This window comes from Geotrypetes seraphini, chromosome 1 (genome assembly GCF_902459505.1).
Source record: "Geotrypetes seraphini chromosome 1, aGeoSer1.1, whole genome shotgun sequence".
NCBI lineage: Eukaryota > Metazoa > Chordata > Amphibia > Gymnophiona > Dermophiidae > Geotrypetes > Geotrypetes seraphini.
Window position 1 is genome coordinate 400,282,111 of NC_047084.1, and position 12,238 is coordinate 400,294,348.

Sequence of the window (12,238 nt, forward strand, 5' to 3'; positions counted from 1 at the left end):
CGCCTGGTCCCTAGTGGGCTCCAATACCAATTGTTTGAGCTGTGCACCCTTTATGGAGGTTAACAACCTTCTGCTGCCGCTAGTTTGTGCGGTAAGTGCATTCCAATCTGTATCGGGCATATTAAAATCCCCTAACAGTACTGTGTCCCCACGCAAGGTGATGTTTTCAATGTCTTCGATTAATTCCATATCCTTGTCTACCTGTTGTCTTGGAGGTCTGTAAATCACACCAAGATACAGGCATTTTTCATTTCCTCTAGCCAGGTTCACCCAGAGGGATTCCCCGGTATACTTGACATCTGTGATTATGGTAGTTTTGATGTCTTCTCTAGTGTATAGAGCTACCCCTCTCCTCCTAACTTGCCCTCCCTGTCTCGACGGAGTAAGTTGTAACCCGGTATAACCATATCCCACCCGTGTGAGTCCGTGAACCAAGTTTCGGATATCGCCACTACGTCTAGGTCGGCGTTCATTATTTCAGTCTCTAAATCTAGAATTTTATTGCCCAAACTGTGTGCATTGACGTACATAGCTCTCCATACCTTATGTTTGCTAAGTCCCTGAGTACAAACGTAGCACCCAGCTGTATGACCCTCGGTCTCAAAATGAGAAACTGTTTTCTTCTCTTTTGGGTCAACCTTGACACATCAGGATACATTCTCACAGTTTTTGTCATAAATGGTATGTCCTTAAACTTAAAAAACATCTTAAGCATCCAATCTCTGTCAGAGTCTATAGCAAATTGTACCAGCAGCGTCGCAGTTGCCGGTGGCTCATTATCCGACCTCTCAAGGAAATTTGTTAGGTCCAAACTATCAGCAGACAAGTTCTGCTGGCCTGGTTCCTGACCCAAAGTCCTGGTTGGCAAGTAATATATTTTAGTGAGAGGTGGGTAAGAAGTTTCGGGCACTTTCAAAATCTCTTTCAGGTATTTCTTAAACATATCTTGTGGAGAAATAGTTGAAAGTTTTGGAAAATTTATAATCCGAAGATTACATCTTCTGGTCATGTTTTCCAACATTTCAACTTTAAAATTAAGATTTCCACTATCCCTGACCCACACCGAGGCCTGGGACTCCAAAGATTTTATTCTGATCTCATGTCCATCCACTTTTGTTTCCACACTAGATAGTCTATTTTTCAATTCCATATTTTTAGAAACAACAGTTGTATATCTTGTAGTAAGTTGCTGCATTTGGGATCCTAAAGAGAGTTGCAAAGTAGATATTGCTTCCCATAATGTTTCCATAGTGAAAACTTTGGGCCTCTGCATGGGAGTTAGTTCAGACCCATGACCCTCTGTTACCAGAAAATTACCTGTTACCTCTGCTGAAGATGCATTCAATTTCAAAAAATCCTGGGGAATTTGTAGGTTCAATTTCTCCAAGTGCACAGATGATTCGCTTAGCTTCCCTTCACCGCTCTCCGAGACGTTCCCCGCTCTCGGTAGCGCTGGTGAGGAAACACCCTGGGGCGCTCCGACCTCCATCTGCTGATCTAACGCCCCCGGGCGACTCGGAGGACTCCGCTCCTCCGGAGACAGTGATGTTGCTTCGAGGGAGAGATCTGACGCCTCAGCCAGCGCGTCTCTCCCTGCCGAAGAAAACTCCGGTCGACTCGTTCCAACCCCACGCTGGAGGAAAGCGTCCATCGGGCCCGCAGCTGTCATCAAAGATTCCTCCGGGAAAACCCGGAGCTTAGACTTCCGTTTGACCATTGTATGGTCCAGGTAAAAAACTAACAGCGCTGAGCCTTCATGAATGCTCAACGCCAGCTACTCGCAGCCATTGGTCAAAACTTTCTGATGAGGAGGCATGTGAAACAGAAGACTTCTAGACAGATTGGAAGAATTCATCTACCACTGAAGCTACTGTCGAAGAGACAAGGTGACAGAGATGTGTTGTGAGACTGCTGTGAAGCTAGAGAACATTGAGGCATCACAAAAGGAGTCGCATGGACTGTAGAGGTCATGTGACCTAAAAGAACCATCATTCGCTTGGCCGAGGTTGACTGGAGCTGGACCATCTGATGACAAAGCTGAAGTAAAGAGTCCTGATGCTTTTGAGGAAGAAACGCCCTCAGCTGAGTTGTGTCGAGAAGAGCTCCAATGAACTGGAGCCTCTGAGATGGATGAAGCCGGAACTTGGGAAAGTTGATTTCGAACCCCAAGTTCTGGAGAAACAGTATGGTGCAATTCGTCACCAGAAGAACAGCTTGACAAGAAGGGTCTTTTATACACCAGTCATCTAGATAGGGGAAGAACTGATGACCTTGAGACTTCAAGTCCACTGCCACTACCACCAGGCACTTGGTGAAGACTCTGGGAGAAGATGCCAGGCTGAAAGGTAGAACCTTGTATAGATAGTGGTGATGGGCCACTTGAAATCTATTTTCTGGAAGCCAGGTGAATTGGGATGAATGTAGGCTTCCTTAAGATCAAGAGCGCATAGCCAATTGTTGTGATCCAAGAGGGGATACAGAGTGGCTAGACACATCATACGACGTCATCAGGAGCGTGGAGGTGAAGAGCGGAGCCTGCACACTGATTCAGGACTTGTCTATTGCCAGAGGGTGTCTGTGTGAAGGAGTGCCTTGCTCAGGAAAGCATTTTTTTTCTGCCCTGAGATGATATTTAGACTTGACTCTAACAACTACTATTCTCTGCCGGGTCACAGCTAACCCTGCCCACCAATGATGTCATTGAGCGCAGAGGTGAAGAGCGGAGTCTGCACACTGATTCAGAACTTGTCTATTGCCAGAGAGTGTCTGTGAGAAGGAATGCCTTGCTCAGGAAAACATTTTCGTCTGCCCTAAGCTGATATTTGGACTTGACTCTAACAACTACTACTCTCTGCCGGGTCATAGCTAGTCCCGCCCCCTGCACTTTGTCAGACGCTGGGCTCTGCTTAAAGTCCAGCCAATTGGTGCAGCAAAGCTAAGCATTTTAAACTTTATCGATAGGACTGGTTACTGGACTTAATTGTTACATTTTAAAGTTTAGCTGTTTATTTGATTAAGTTGACTTGGTTTTTATTACTGCTCGATTTTAGGTCTCATTAATTTGTTATTGCTACTGCCTATTTTCTGCTGATTTGATAGTCTTTTAATTTTTATTGTTCTTAGTTAATTAATTACTGCTGCCAGGTTATTAATTTGTTTATGCTGCCAGTTCTTTAATTGTTTACTACTGTAGGCTCCCATTTTGTTATTGCTGCTAGGTTACCAATTTGTCTATGCTGCTAGTTTTTTAATTGCTTACTACTGCAGGCTTATTACTTTGTTATTGTTGCTAGTCTCAATTTATTTTTGATGCTATCTTGTGATTATTTACTAGTTTACTAATTTGCGCCATTGCTAGCTTATTAATTGTTAGCTCATTAATTTATTTGTGTTGCTAACTTTTAATTGTTTATTGCTGCTGGTGTGCTATTTTGTCATTTTTACTAGTTTATTAATTGCTCTATGCTGCTATTTCATTCTTTTGTTGATATTTTAGCCTATTAACTGTTTTTTACAGATAGGTAATTATTTTGTTATCAATCTTAGTCTCATTTTAGCAAAGCCCCTTTTATTCTTCCTCCATTTTATAAGTAATTGAATTAATTTGGTAATATTTTATAAGTATTTACCTTTAGAAACTGTCATATTGTTTGCACTGTAACTTATGCCTTTTAGCTTTAGCTTTTATCTCAGAGTGAGATCTTAATACTTTAAATCTGCTCAAGATGCATTTCTTAAATGTTTTCTTATTGTTACTTTTGTTAGGTAGATTGAAGGATGTTAGTTTGATACCATTGTTCCAATCCACAGTTAACCCCAATATTGTTTAATTCTGAGGAATTACCATCACATCCTATTAAGATTCATACAACTTCTTATAGGCACTCAAGGGTTTTTTCTAAAAGAGGCCAGGCATTGTGGCCCGGTATTATTAAGAATCAAATGTCTTTCCCATCTGAAGAGTTAACTACTATCAACTGTGCTTATGTAAATGCACGATTGATTAGGGGTAAAGCACAGATTATCAAGGATTGGGTAATTGATCAAAATTTAGCCTGTGTGTTTATTTCTGAAACCATTTTATTTCCAATGATGGTCCTGTCATTAATGATTTACTTCCCCCACATTACAAAATTGTTCCTCTTTGCCGTAAGGAAAATAGAGGTGGCTATTATATTACATGACAGTTTCAATTTTAAAATGCAATATTCACTGATAAAAAACAATTTGGAAATTCTATCTTGCACACTTAAGAGAACGGATCTATTAGATTCTTTAAATTGCATTCTTTTTTATATGCCACCCAACTCCTAGGTTGGAATCAAAAAATATTTTTATGAATTTATTCTTACTAATTCTCTTTTGACTTCACAATGTTTACTATTAGGTGACATTAATCGTTATTTAGAAACAAAACCTGACCAGGATGTAGCTGATTTACATAAGAACATAAGACATGCCTTCACCAAATCAGACCTTTGGTCCATCTAGTCCGACGACCCGCACACGCAGAGGCCAATCTAGGTGTTCCCTGTTTAAGACCTAGGTGTTCCCTGATGAAGACCTTATTTTCCCGTATCCCTCAATGTGATTTGCAAGGAGGTGTGCATCCAACTTGCACTTGAATCCCATAATGGAGGTTTCCGTCACTACTCCTCCAGGAGAGCATTCCAAGTGTCCACCACTCACTGTGTAAAACAGAACTTTCTGACATTTGTCCTGGGCCTGTCGCCCCTCAATTTCAGTCTATGACCACTCGTCCGAATCACATTTGACAACATCAATAATGACGCTTCTTGCTCTATTTTGTCAAAACCTTTTAGTATTTTAAAAGTCTCTATCATATCCCCTCTCAGTCTTCTCTTCTCAAGGGTGAACAAGCTTAGTTTTCCGAGGCGTTCATTGTAGCTCAAATTTCCCATACCTTTTACTAGCTTTGTGGCTCGCCTCTGCACCCTCTCCAGCAGGATTATATCCTTCTTTAGGTAAGGAGACCAGTGTTGGACACAGTACTCCAGGTGTGGTCTGACCATTGCTCTGTAAAGCGGCATTATGACGTCCACTGATCTACTCGTAATACCCTTCTTTATCATGCCCAATCTCGGCGAGAGGGAGAATTAGAAGTCCTTGAGCATGCGCAGATGCATGCTCAAGGCAGGCAGGCAGAAGCCGGAGGTGTCAGGTCAAAAGCGCGCCGGGACAAAGGCGCGCTTTGTCTATGAACCGAAGCCGGAAGATCTTCTAGGCACACGCGCTATGCCTGCGTGCCGGTGCTGGTGGTAAATAGGGAGGTGGGTAAATTTAAATTGTACTGGCGGGGGGGCCGGTTTGTGCGGTGAGGGGGGTGCCGGTTGGAGCGAGGGGGCCTTTGCGAGCGGGGGGAAGCGATGCCGGTTATCGGGGGGGGGGGGTGCTCGCAAATCGAGTCAACATTCGGTTTGCGAGTCAAAAGTTTGCTGAGTGTTTTGCTCGTCTTGCAAAACACTCGCAAACAGGGTTACTCGCAAACCGAGGTTTGACTGTAATTGGAAAACCTTATGTAATACTATTTTAGATGAAATCGCTCCCAAACATGTTGTAAAGAGACAAGCAGATGATTCTAAAAAATGGTATGATGAGAGTTATTAGAAATGAAATGATCAGTACGCCGTTAAGAGAAGAAATGGCTAAAATCAAAATCAGTTACAGATAAAGAAAATTGGAGGAAGGAAGTTAGAAATGATAAATCACTACTAAGAGAGAAACGAAAAGCATACTATTCAGATAAAGTAGGGAACAGTAGTACCAACATAAAAAATTGTTCCACTTAAGGGTCCTTTTACTAAGGTGTGCTAGCATTTTTAGCGCGTACTAACCCTGCGCTACACAAAAAATACTAACGCAAGCTCTATGGAGGCGTTAGCATGTAGCGCATGCTAAAATCACCAGCTCACCTTAGTAAAAGGAGCCCTTAGTCAATAATGTGTTTAATGTAACTAAAAAAATACAATCTTCATGGTTGCCTCTGTCTTCTGCTGACAAACTAGCAAATTTCTTTTGTTCTAAGGTTTCTAGTTTAAGACCTTCTTGCTTGCCTTGCTCAGAAATTTTGGGCTATCATCTTAGTATGATAGAAGAAGTTCGCACAGATCTACATTTGACTATCCAGAATGGGATGATTTTTCCAAATTATTTTGTAAATATGCTACATCATATTGTCTGTTCGATCCCTACACTCCTAACCTTATGGCAGTTGCCCCTGTAAGCTTTAAACTGAAATTATTTGAATGGCTATCAGACTCTTTAGACGCAGGAATATTTCCACATGAGGAAGATAATATAATTATTACGCCAATAATTAAAAACATCAAAGAATCCATTTCATTACCATCTAACTACAGACCTAATGCATCCATTCCCTTTTTTGTAAAAATTATGGAGGGTCTTGTTCAAATTCAGCTCACTAAATATCTTGAGCAACATTCCCTACTGCACGATTCCCAATCAGGTTTCAGAACCTATTTTAGCACTGAGACAGTGCTCTCTACATTATTAGACCATTTAAATAGCCTACTGAGTAAGGGTAACAATGCGCTGGTGCTTCAGTTTGACCTAAGTAGCACCTTTGATTTGGTAGATCACACCAAATTATTGGCTTATTTGGATGCTTTTGGCCTACAGGGTAACATTCTCCTGTGGTTTAAAGGGTTTATGGAATTCAGACAATATCAGGTCAAGTTTAATAATCAGTATTCCTTTAACTGGAAAAATCCTAGTGGTGTACTCCAGGGTTCCCCACCCTCACCCACATTATTTAATGTATATCTCTCCTCCTTGGGCTACAGTTTGACTAACCTAGGTATAGAACTGTTCAGCTATGCTAATGATATTGCAATTGTCATACCTTGTGCTACAGTTCTGTCTCATATCGCTCACAAAACTGAGTCTATGTTGCAATTGATGAACACTTGGATGCAGGATTTCAAACTCAAGCTTAACCCTGATAAGACAAATTTTTTTGTTGTGTCACCACATAAGATTATTCATGATCCATCGATTAGTATAAATCGATGGATACCTTGTATACAATTCAACCAACAATTAAAATACTGGGAGCTATTTTGGACCAACATCTGACTATGAAAAACCAAATAGATGCTGTGGTACAAAGGGTTATTAAAACGCTATGGAAACTGCGTACCATTAAACCTTTTTTTGAGTTTTCTGCTTTTAAACTTCTGGTACAATCTTTATTATTGAGTCTTTTGGATTATTGTAATATTGTGTATTTAACAATTCCCAAGAAAGACATGGTTCGACTCGTACTGATTCAGAATACAGCAGTTAGAATGATTTACGATCTTAAAAAAATATGATCATGTGACTCCATTTTATTGTGAACTAGCTTTATAGCCCGTTACATTAACAGGTGCTAGAATGTATGCGTGTGTCTGTCTTTATTTTTTTCTCTCTCTGTCTCCTTAGCCACTTTCTGTATTTCTATATTTCTTTGTTTTGGCTGTCCATCACCACCCCTTGCGTGCTCCCCCTGTCCATTCTCCCTTCCTTTTACCTCCCCTTATCCAGCAGCAGCCCTTCTCCCTTGTTTACCTCCCCCCTGTCCATCAGCACCTCTTCCTGCTCCCCCTGTCCAGCAGTACACCTCCCTTCCTTCCCCCCATCCATCAGCACCTCTTCCTGCTCCCCCTGTCCAGCAATAGGCCTCCTTTTCCCCCCCTATCCATCAGCACCTCTTCCTGCTCCTCCTACTCCCCCTGCCAAGCAGTAGGCCTCCCTTCCTTTTTCCCCCCTGTCCATCAGCACCTCTTCCTGATCCCCCTGTCCAGCAGTAGGCCTCCCTTCCTTTTTCCCCCCTGTCCATCAGCACCTCTTCCTGATCCCCCTGTCCAGCAGTAGGCTTTCCTTCCTTTTTCCCCCCTGTCCATTAGCACCTCTTCCTGCTCCCCTTGTGCAGCAGTAGGCCTCCCTTCCTTTCCCCAACCTCCACCAAAGCAGAATCTCCCTTCTGTCTATCCCCAACAGTCCAGCATTTCCCATCAATTCATCCTCACCTCTGTCTGCCGTTCGCCATGTGGTCGATCCGCTGCCGACAGGCGGGGTCCAGCTCCGGCGCGTCGCTCACGCACAGCAGCGGGAGCAGCGCCACCAGCAGCAGTGCCGCCATCGGGAGCCCTTCTCGAGGGAGCGGGACAGGCTGCTGAGGAGCTTCGGGGGCTGCTGAGACGGCAAAGACGGAGCGGCCAAGCTGAAATGGCGTCCCCCACCCATCCCCGGTGCCAGCGACGCTCTCCCTCTCAGTGAGCCGGGCTGAAAAAAAAGGAGACTGACGTATAAGCGCGCATGCGCACTCGTTCCGTCGCGATGGAACAGGGAACACGACTTTCGAGTGTGCATGCGCGCTTAACATTTTATTATTATTTATTGCATTGGCTGCCAACAGAGGCTTGTGTTTTGTTTAAATTGGATTGCTTTTGCTCTAAGGTTATGTATGGTACTGCTCCGTTTTATATGGTTAATAGATTCTCTCTAGCATTGTATAAAAATAGTAGAAAGTCTCATGCTTTATTCAACTTTCCGTCAGTACAAGGCTGTAAAAGTAAGAAATTTCTGGACCATACTTTAGCATTCCAAACAGCTTCACACGACAGAGAATTTTGGTTGTTATTGCTTGGAGCTTGTTCTTATAAATATTTCAGAGCTCAACTTAAAACTTTTCTCTTTTCAAAATACTTGTTAAAATAATTTTTTTTTTGTCATCCTTAAATTGTTTTTAGTTTATAATCTTTTGTAAACCGCATAGAACTCATGGTTACGCTGTTAAGAAGTATGATGTTATGTTATGTTAAACTTGTTGAGGGCTCTGAGATAGGTCGGAGACATCTGGTCTTCTTCAGGAGGTCATGAGGTCCTGGATATTGTCACAACCCTAACCCTAAGGCTCGGCTTGTGACAGGGAAGGCTTTGCCTAACCCTAGCCTGACTTTAAAGAGGGCTAACCATTGTGACAGGCTAGACACCAATAGTAAGGAAGACTCGGAATTCCCATTCAAAACCCAGCTCACAAAACCCTGGGGAGGTGAGGAATCTGGAGGGAACAGCCTAGAACAGCCTCAGAGCAAATCCACCAGCTCAGCTAACCCACAGCTGCAGGGCTTAATTAGAAGCTCAGGGAAATCTCAGCCCAAGCTACAGGCTGCCCTGCCCCCGCACAGAACAGGGCGTGGTCGTCTCAGTGCTTTAGAGGCAGCACTGAGGAGGAACCAGTCAGTCTACCCTGGGTCAGCCCAGGAAGGAGGTTCACAGGACAGCTCTCCTGAACCTCAGAGCTTTCAGGATATTGAGATGGTGGATGCAGCCCCTGTCTCTGATGCCAGCCAGCTAGCTATTCCAGAGCCCATGGAATTTATGGACACTAGCATGGATACTGAAGCATGTATGATGGATGAAAGTTAAGTACACAGTCTTTACTTTTTGTGGTGCTTAAGTTTGTGAACTTTTTGGGGATTTTTTTACTTACCTGTTTGCACCTGTTTGGAACCATTAAGCAGTGCTGGGCTCTCACTGCAAAGGTGCCTAAACCTGGAAGCCTTTAAACCGGGTTTATTTTGCTTGAAAGTTTTTGTTGGTGTTTGCCTTTTGAGGATTAAGTGCAACTGCAATATGGACTCTGTGTAGGGTGATAGTTGGGAAGAATCCACACAAGATCCTGGGTGGGATTGTGGGGCCATTTGTGGCAACTGTTTAAATGCAGATTTGAATAAGTGGATTTGGCTATTCCCCTCCCCCACCAACTGCTTTTGAGTTGGCTGGGACAGGCCTACTTCAATCCAGGCCTGGGTACAGCGCTTTCATTCCTCAAAGAAAGTGCTACAGTCTTATTCCTGTCCTGTTTTGTAAAGGCAGGCTTATTAAGACTGGACTATTACAGACTAAGCAATTACTTACCTGTTATACCTGTAAAGAAGGTGTGGGCTTTGTGTTTTGCAGCCCGGTGATTCTTTTATGTTTTCTTTTGTTCATGGAGTCATTGAACTAAACCCTGAGAAGGGTCTGTGAACTCAATAAATTGGGACTCAGTTTTATTTTGAACTTTATTGTTCCTGACCTGTTTTTGTGGTTCTTTATTGACCGACCTTCCAACATCTTCTGGAAGCACGTGGGCCGCAGGCTATTCTGGGCGCTGACCGGGGCCAATAGTACAAGCCAGCACCGGTGGTGCCACAATATCCAGGTGCTTTGGGGTAAGGCCTCTGAGGGACCCCATATGCCTATCAAGGAAGCAGAACAGTTTCCTGATATCGGTAATTTAGGCTCCTCTATAGAAGGACCCAAAGCTCTTCCTTATGAAACAGCTGGAAGACCTTCGGGTCATCCCCCTCTCCTCTGGAGGAAGCTATCCCTCTTTCAACATTTATCGCAATGATGGTCCCTCAGAGCAGCCCAAGATCTCCTCAAACCAGAGAGAATAATTACTCAGCAATCCTCCATGTCTTCCTGAGCCTCCAACTGAGGCTGCTTAGTAGGAAGGGGAACAGAGAGGGAAGAAGCTGATAGCTCCACCTACTTTGACTTCAGGAAAAAACTCAAAACACACTTATTCCACGGACAGAACCTTAACACACCCTCTTATACTTTTTCAACTCCCATCAATGCACATGAATCTCCACCTACTCCTTCTTATTGTACTCTCCTAACCCGTTAACTTCAAGGACCTATATTTTTCCTGTAAATAAATATTACCTTCCTTTTGTACATTCATGTATATTCCTGCCAACTTCAATGACCTGTACATTCCTAAAATGTATATTCCTGCCAACCTCAATGACCTGTACATTCCTAAACTGTTAACTCCAAAGATTTCATTATTTGTAACCTTAATTAATTGATGTGAACCGCCTAGAACTCCCTGGGTATGGCGGTATACAAAATAAAGTTATTATTATTATTATCCTGCTTCAACAAATAGGCTTGATACAGGTTTGGAAAAAATTCTGGTGAAAATATCCCCCCATAGACCATCTACCAAGAACCAAAATGATGCAAGCCGACCATGCAAGAAGAGCAATATAAGAATTCCACAGTTGCCCAGACAAGATGGCCACCATTCCTGCCTCTACTTCAGCCATGCTGATCATTGAGACATCCACTCCCTCCCGCGGAATTCCCAGATTGCCATCACAACATTTCCCGATGATGACCAGTGTGCACTGATACAGGAACACCTCTTAGCGGTCTATGGGGTGATACTCCCCTGCTGAAAATCCATAGCGCTCAGCTCCCCAAGTCAGTCCAAACAATAAAAGCAAGAGGACTTAACCCCACTGTCATCTTTCTGTCAGCTGCCTCCAGAGAGAAAGAGCCCCTGAGGGAACCCTGAGCACTTAGAGATGATGATTTTTTTTTTTATCAGCTAAGCACAGCCACAGTCAATTAAAATTAAATGCTTCCCTCTATTTTTTATTTTGAGGCTCAAAAAAGTGCTACCAGAGGGAGAAAACAAATACTGTAGAGACATGAGTTAGGGATCTGGCCCCACCAGAAGCCAGTTGACCAACTGAACCAGGAGCACTTAAAATTCCAGAGCTAGAAGCTAAGAGCTATGACTATCCACCTGATGGAGATAGAAAAATACTGAGGAGCTGAGCTGAGAATCTGAACAGATATAGTGGGCTCAATTCAGTGTTTTTGTTTTTATCTCCACCTGCTGGTTGATGGACACAACTATCCTACAGTTCTGGAATAGTGTGAAGCTACGCTATAGAAATATACATTTTTGCTGAATAGGGTATAAGGCCTAGGTATAGGCAGGTTACATATGTAGTAAATAAAGTCAATATTCAAAATTTTATCTTTTACTAATCATACATACAGGTATGTAAGCACTCCGTTACTGTTGTAGCATCAATAAGATATCCACTACAAAGACGACAGGTGATATGAGCATTAATGTCCCAAAGTTTTATCTTCCTGGTCAGCATCTTTAGTGTCTGTAGAAGCAAAGAAAAAATATATCACAGGATAAAAATGATCCCTTGCCAGTTATTTAACTTTTATTATAAAGACAGTACATTAGGTTTATAAAAACATAAAATCTTGCAACCAGGTGTTATCAAATCAGGTCCTTCAGGAACTGGAAGCTAAAGCATCTGTAAAAAGTTCAAAAAACTACCTATTATATACCTATTTTATAAAGGCAACATAGGAACTTATACAATAATTCTTGTATGATTTGTTATAA

The 12,238-nt window shown here is 42.6% G+C and overlaps 1 protein-coding gene across 1 annotated transcript in view; it reads right to left on the reverse strand.

Annotated features, from left to right (window-relative positions):
- The window catches only part of PCGF3 (polycomb group ring finger 3), a 1,052,715-nt gene that overhangs the window by 733,047 nt on the left and 307,430 nt on the right, over nucleotides 1-12,238 (reverse strand). Inside the window, 1 exon segment of the mRNA XM_033918044.1 lies at nucleotides 11,870-11,987. Coding sequence (XP_033773935.1) covers nucleotides 11,870-11,987 — 118 coding nt within the window.